Source organism: Pundamilia nyererei, unplaced genomic scaffold, assembly GCF_000239375.1.
Source record: "Pundamilia nyererei isolate P.nyererei 1_Seehausen unplaced genomic scaffold, PunNye1.0 scaffold00089, whole genome shotgun sequence".
In the NCBI taxonomy this organism is placed as follows: Eukaryota; Metazoa; Chordata; class Actinopteri; order Cichliformes; family Cichlidae; genus Pundamilia; species Pundamilia nyererei.
Genome location: NW_005187490.1, coordinates 805,734 through 813,653, shown reverse-complemented (window position 1 = coordinate 813,653; position 7,920 = coordinate 805,734). Strand labels below are relative to the sequence as shown.

General features: G+C 42.5%; 1 protein-coding gene across 1 annotated transcript in view; it reads right to left on the bottom strand.

Annotated features, from left to right (window-relative positions):
* syt9b (synaptotagmin IXb) overlaps nucleotides 1-782 on the bottom strand; it is a 68,775-nt gene extending 67,993 nt beyond the window's left edge. The window contains exon 1 of the mRNA XM_005739089.2: nucleotides 96-782. Coding sequence (XP_005739146.1) covers nucleotides 96-243 — 148 coding nt within the window. The 5' untranslated portion in view covers nucleotides 244-782. The remainder of the gene's footprint in view (nucleotides 1-95) is intronic.
* Nucleotides 783-7,920: the final 7,138 nt, after the last annotated feature.

The following is a 7,920-nucleotide window of genomic DNA, read 5'->3' as shown; positions in this document are numbered from 1 at the left end:
CTGGAGCTCATAATAAAATTAAACTGCCACGAGTTAGTGTTGGATATAATATAACTCTATCCTACTTTATCAAAGAGAAGACCGTGGAGCCTTACCTGAGTCCGTGTAACGGGGTCTGGCCAGATCCCTGAAGTAGTAAATGAAATCCAGGCAGTTGTCGTCCTGCACCTCTCCCTTGGAGCAAAGGTCCGAGAGCAGTTCCAGCGCCTTTCGACAAATCTCATCCTCTCTTTCTGCAGGCATTGCCCTCCAGCATCCTTCTGGCTGGTCGGCCACTCCGGCTGATCCTCCACCTCTATCTGTATCCTCCTCTCTCACACACACTCAGTCACACACCACCTCTAACAGCGCAAAGACGCACGACGGGAACCGCGGCTACACCCCTGGATAGCTCCGGTGCGCATCCGTCAAAATCCGCTGCAAACCGAATTTCCCGGAGTTTAATTGTTTTTTAAGTAAAATCAGAAGGTTTTGGCCGCGATGGGAGAAGTTTTCACCAGCTTCTCTCTCTCTTTTCTTTAAATCCCCTTTCACTCCGTGTTGTTAAGCGATGAAAACGCGGCTCCAAATCGGCGCGCGGCTCACGTTGTTCACCTCCTTCTTTTGAAATTTCCTTTTCTCTTTTTTCCCTTTATTCCTTCCTTCTCACCACCACTGTCTCCTAAGCGCTGCTCCGCTGCTGCTGAATCACTACTGAGCCTCCAGGCTTCAGTAGCGCCAGTCAAGGTCTTTGAATGAATGCTCGGCTTTCACTGCACTCAATTATTTCTCCACGCACTGGGATGCAAAAAGACAGACAGGAAGTTCTGCCTCCATCAGCGCCCCCCTTCCCACACCAACGAAGTCCTTTGAGGAAGAAAAGCCGCCAAGAGATCTGTGTACCTCTTCTTAAACAACGGAAATGTCACGGAATCTCACCCTGGTTATCTCCTTATTCTCTTTTATCTCATGCGTAAAGTCAAAGATCGGATTCCTTTCACCAGGTAATCACATGAGTAATGTGATATCCGCTTGCGCTCCTGGGTAGTAGATGTAAGGGGCTCAAACACCTGGAGGGCCCACATGTACGAGCCTGACCTTTACTGATGGAAGTAATGAAGGGCGAGAACGACGGATAAATGTCACATTAAAGCCTTGGCTAAAAACGACCTCCACATCTTAGCCTCATTCTCTGTGTTTAGAAAGTGTTAGAAGAGAACCTTTCAGTATCTACAAAGTATCTCCGGTGCTTATATTATATTATATTATATTATATTATATTATATTATATTATATTATATTATATTATATTATATTATATTTGTTGAGGGTGTTTCAGTTGCAAACTTGGAACAAAACTGTTGTAAAGAAAGAACCCAGAAACCCAGAAAATTAGGGGAGAAAAAATGTATCATAGTTTTGCTTTTGCACTCTGTTCACATGAAGATAATCACAGGAAAAAACTAACGCAATGTCATATTTTCAGTTTTTCTACAAATTTATTTCAATTTCATGCTAAATTTTGATGGAAATTTGGCTTTAAAACAAGCTTCTTTCTTTCAAAATGACTATTTGGTTCCATGTCAATAGTAGGCAGCTCTTCTCAGTGGAAAACAATTACTGACACCCCACCAACGCAGTACTCTTGCCTAATCTAGGATGGGTTCCATGCATTTCCACCAGCAAAAAGACTGGTGTTGGTCAAAAAAGCTAGCAAAGCACCATAACTTTGTAATGCATAGTTGGATCGAGAGAAATGAGTGACCGTGTTAAGAGTTACTGCAAAAAACAAAACAACAAATAAAAAAAAAGATTAGCCAGTGATTAACAGATGCAGGGGCGGCACTGTGGTGTAAAAATGCCCTGAATTCAAGTCCACTGGCCAGCAGGGGCCTTTCATGCATCTGCATATCCTACATGCCATGCTCTCCCACGGTCCGAAGACATACTTGTCAGATTGAGTAGTAATTTTAAATTGGCCATAGTTGTGAATATGGGAATGAATGATTGTCTGTCTCTGTGTGAAGCCTGCAATAGACTGGTAATCTCTCTAGGGTGTACATCTCTTTTTGCCCAGTGACAGCAGGGATAGCATTCAGCAGCACTGAATAAGCAGAACATGATGGATGGATGCACAGAAGGATGGCAGGTTGTCCCGATTTATGTTACAGCAGAAATTACCTCAAGTTCTTCTAGTTACTCTACATCAGTTGTCAAAGGTCTGCCCAGGCAACAGTGACTTTAATGTGACGCTATAAGTGACCACAGAAAATAATCAAGTAAATACATTCTCTCTTAAGTTGGGCATTTTAACATGTGATTCCACGGAAATTGAAGCAACATCATTTGGAAGAACTTCTGTGGTGTTTTTTGGCACTTAAACAGTGGCTTTATTTTTCACGCCTTGAAGTTTCTGCTCAGTTGAAAATTTAAGAACAAACTTTTGTGACGAACACAATCTTACCTCCAGCACAAAGCACAAAGCCAAAAATTACAAACTCCCCAGAACCCAGCGTGTGGTGCCAGATGCAGTTTCTAACACAGAGTACCTATCAAAATTTGACACTTTCAAATAGGTAGGGTAGCCTTATCACACCTTTTATTGTTAGACACAGCTTTAGCCCGAGCTCACATGGATCCAGTTTTCTGGTAATAACATTACTTCAAATTTGACCAGCTTTCTGAAATCAGAGTCTTTGCAGACGTGATTAATTTGCATCTCTGAATGACGCTCGCTGACTAACCAGGTGTTTTTTTAATGAAAAACATAATCCGTTCATCTTTTCAAAGTCTGAATGAAAAGGTTGTGTTTTCAAAGCTCAATTGATTTATAGTGCTGAGAGAGAGGTTACACCATCATCTAGAGTACAAATAGAGTCGTTGATGCTGACATGCCATCACGGAGTGGCGATGAAAGTGCAGCAGCAAGTGAAAGTGCTCCCGTGTGACACTACTCAAACTTTGATTTTTTCACAACCGGGGGTCATGTGGAGTGTTTTCAGTGTAGAGTACCTGTGTGTCCCACTTCTCAGCACATACATACACAAACTCATTGCACCACTGTTATATGACTGTGCTGTAGAGCTGCTTATATGCTGAAGTAACCACTCAAGATATTATCTCCTTATATGAGCCAGTTGATGCGATCCTGTCAGCCTTAATGGTCAGAGGCTCCAAAATTTCAGTGCATGATCAAATAGCAAGTGCTGTGCATGGCAATGCTCTGTTCAGCTGTGTTCTGCAGCTTGATTTGTGTGTGTGGGAGTCTGTGTGGGTGCCTCTGTTTCCCTGTTTGCATCTCTGTACACATGTGCACATTACTTGTTCTTTTCTAAAGTCTCTGTACTGCGTTTATGTATGCGCATGGACACATTACTGCACCTGTGCGTGTGTTTGTGTGTGTGTGTGTGTGTGTGTCACCCTGGGGTGTGTCTGTGTCTCTCGTGGATGTGGGTGAGTTTGATTTAGCATTATTTGGAGGATCCAGCCAAGGCTCACAGCCAGCCCAGCTGCCTCAGAGAAACAGAGGGCATCTGTTCGGCCTCCACACCAGTCGCTCTGTTCTTAAACGCCTCTCGAAGCAGAATCCGCACATGAACTTCTAACTAAGGTTAAAGGGATAGTCACTATGATTCTCAATGTCTTTCAGCTAAAACAAAACAAAACAGCAATGTATCTAGTAGTTTTTGTTTTACTGTCAAGCTTCTGTGAAGCACTTTGTGATTTTATCTTGAAATGTGCTATATAAATACGATTTTACTTACTTACTTTACTTAGTAGTACTTTGGTTTATGGCAGGATGCTATTGTGAAGGGAAAAGCCCACAGCAGCCATAATTCAGTAGTCAGAAAAGATGTCATGAATTGGAAGTGAATATAATTTGACACTTGACAAATTACAAGAATCAACAGCAGCAGTTATTGCAAGATCTGTGATGTAGGCAGCATGTGTTTGCTCACATGTGAAAACCCTGTCACATTACCTGATCTTAATGCCAGCCCACATGAGCTCATGGCTCAGCTGATACCCTTCTGCACATCCATGCATCAATTTTCTTAACTTCTGCTGTGCGACGTGTAATAATAACTTAGATTTGTATAGCACCTTTCGAGAAACTCAAGCATGCTTTACAAAAAAGTAAGTAAATAAAAAAAGGTTAGAGGTTGAAGGTCTTGTTGAAGAGGTGAGATTTGAGGAGAACTCATTGCTGGGCTCTCTGCAACGCCCCCAGTGAACAAGCATTGCAGAGCACAGATAGGAGAGAGGGTAGGCGCTGCCACACTGAAGGCTCCATCCTCAAAGCTGTGGAGGTTGGTGTGAGGCACAGAAAGCAGAGCCGTGGCTCGGCGTCTGAGGTTGTGTGTTTGGGTGAAGGAGGTCTGGCAGATACTGAGTAGCCGGGCCACTGGGAGATTTGTAAGTGAGAATAAAGATCTTCTAAGTGATGCATGACTTGACCAGGAGCCAGTGGAGATCTGTGAGGACGGGGGTGATATGTTGCCAGAGTTCAGTTTGTGATAGAAGCCTGGCAGTTGAGTTCTGGCCTTGCTGGAGCCTTTCCAAAGCTTTGCTGGAAATCCCAAACCTCATTTAAGCTGCTTCAGCTTGACTGTACAGTTGCTGTATATCTGCTAGCTGCTTTGCAGCCCACCTTTGTGCTGTCTCAGACATGAACAGCGTCATATCTGTCGTCACTGACACCTGCTCTGTTGTGTCATGAGAACTTGCACTTGGTGTACATGAAAATAAGTATTCTTTTCATTTTAGTGGTGCTAACCAAATATAAATGGGCAACACTGTGTAGCCTGGTGAAACTTAGTATAAGCAGACCACTTAAGAGGCTTGAACAGGCTGACAATCCCCCAAAATAGTCATGAAAACATTATGTTGAGACTGTGTAAATGTGCTGGACACCCACTGGTTTGAACAGGTAAGTTTGGTTTCTTTGTTTGTACAAATATGTGCCAGCAAGAGACACAGGAACTTATATTTACTGACTGATTCAGCATCATTGATATTTCCATTGGGTTATGTATATTGTGTGATGTGTTGTATAGTGATTCAGTCTTTTTATACACTTATTCACTCCTTTAGGACTTTATTCGAAACATCATGCTATAACTTGGTAGGCTCTCACGCTGTTCTTTGTGGTATGGATTACGTCTATTACGAGTATTCGATATTATTTTGAAATTGGATACATGGACTCATGTTGCTGCTGTCCAGCCACTTCAGTCTTCTGAAGAAACTGAGATTCTGCAGCTCAGGGTAAACATTTTGAGTTCACTTTTGACAACTCTGTGTCAACAGCTGCCTCTCATTCTGTTCTTGGCTCACAGCAGTGGAACTCTACTCAGTCCTCTGCTGTTGGAGCTCATCTTTCTCAAGGTTCAACATGTTGTGCATTCTGACAATTTTCTGTTCACTATGGCGGCTATTATAGCATTTCTGTCAGCCCACACCAGTCTCATCTTTTCCCTCCTCTCTGTCATCAAAAAGGCATTTCTGTCCACAGAACTGTAAAGTTTTTATGAGAAAAATATCTGGCTCTTTAGCTTCTAAATGCAACTCTATGTTTACAAGGTATAGGGCAGGTTTAAGGGTCTTACTGCATGTGGGAACAAATGAAAGAGCTCTTTGAAGTCACATGATAATTAGGTTCATCATGTATTGGTCAATTAAAGAGGGAAAACACTCACAACATGGTACAGGGTTTTTCATTAACAAGAAAGATGCAAAGACCTCTGGTCAAATCAACAAGGACTCTATCATATGTAATAGAGTACTGTGTAAAAGTATTGAGCTTGTAATCGGAAGGTTGCCGGTTCGATCCTCGGCTCTGACTGTCTTGGTCGTTGTGTTGTCTTGGTCCGGCAGCCTCGCCTCTGTCAGTGCGCCCCAGGGTGGCTGTGGCTACAATGTAGCTGCCATCACCAGTGTGTGGATGACTGGGTGTATAAAGCGCTTTGAGGTCCTTAGGGACTAGTAAAGCGCTATACAAATACAGGCCATTTACCACAAAATATATTCCTATCTTTTAGCTGAATCTATTAACAAGGTCAAATATAGCATAGTTTGGCAGGTATAAAATAGTATTTTTTGCACCAACAAGTTGCGAACAGCTAAATATTTGGCATATGACAGTATGGTGGAGGACAGAAGAAGAAATGATAGGGCTAACTATCTACAGAGTCTGTTTGGTAAGGACACCAAACAGGTAGATTATGCTGAGGTGTGCCAAAATACACAAGACCTGGACTGAGAATCGGTGGTTTATATTGTCAGATATTATGGAATGATTTCAAATGTTTGGTTCAAATCTTTGTCACTATGTATAGAGGAGATAATGAGAGAAGTAAAGGCTCTGTAATGGTTTGGGCCTACATTTCAACCAGTGGTGTTAGGGATCTTTAAAAGTTGATGGAATCATGAAAACAGTAGAGTGCCATCAGATTTTGATACAGCATCCAGCACCATCTTCAAAGATGGCTTCATTTGTCAGCATGATGCACTGCCAGTGCACTTATTACATCCTTTTATTTGTGGATTTTCTGATCTCTGATTAGATGATTGGCTGGTACCACTGCTTGTGGGCTGGCCGTTTGTTCAGATCTCTCTTTCTCCACAGCCTACAGTAAATATTGTCATGTAAACTTTCATTGTGGTGTTGTGTCCATTATTGTGTTTGGTTTGAGCCGGCTTTAACATAATAATGTGGTGGTGAACTGTTCCTGAAGACTGCTTAAAGAAATGACACATAAACCTGCCTGAGAGCGATCAGGCTGTGTTAAAGAATAAAGCATAAGAGAATTGAACAAACTCTCGTGTTGTTCTTTGCACATTTCAGTAAATTACTGTACCTATTTCCCATTTTGCTGGCAAAATAAAAAGAAATTATGGGTGACTCATAACATTGTATATATTAATATCAAGATTCTAAACATCCACATGGGTTCTTTATCCCAAACCTTGCTACTGCTCATACAAGCTAAAGAATAAATAACGCTTTATATGGTGCAATGATAAAGGCTTGTCTGTGTATGATGGTTTGAAAGAGGAGTGAAAGAAGCCATCTAAGTCCACTGTAAATGACAATCCTTGAACAGAGTGGGTGGCTTACATCAACTGCCTGCCACCTACAATCCAGTTTTGAGATCCCGTCCCAGGCGCCTAAAACCCACCAATGGTTACATGATAGGGTAAGGCAGTTCTCCTAATGGTTTCACATGAAACACCCTTTTTCACCCTTTGGCTCATATAAAGATAGACTCTCAATCGCTTTTCTTTCCAATCTCCTTAGAGCGGTAGAGGTTTGACTAGGTTTTAGTCATCACAGCTTCTTTATTTACAGAAGCACATGGCAGGAATGGATGTGGAGTATAGGCTTAAAGTTAAAGAGTTAAAGGCATAAAGTGTAAATATCAGCCCACCTATCAACCTCTTTCTCCTCCGGTGGACTTTATGGCTCCACAACCACAGCGCCTGGCTTCCTTCTTTACCTTTGCCTCAGTCATTATAGCCATTTCTGTCATGTTTCACTGTGTGGCTGGCAGAAAATACCCAAATGCAGGACTCATACGTGAGGAGGGATGAACTCAAAACGGCTGGAAAAAACGCACAGGAACTAAACTAAACACAAGCCGTAAACAAGAAACTCAAATCAAAAACCAGAGACACGAGAGAGAGCTACAGTGGGAACACAGGGAACTAGGAGTGCAGAGGAAACACAGTGTGAGGGGTCGACGCGACAATGAACGGAGGTGAGCACAAACAAATACACAAGGAGAACAGGGAACAGCTGGGAGACACAGCTGAGGGCAGTTACACACGTTACAAAACGGGGAGGACACGGAGACAGACTGGAGGGTGAGAGACAGAGAGGGTGAGTGGGAGAGAGAGAGCACAGACATGATGGGAGGAGGGAAACGCGGAACGTAAGAA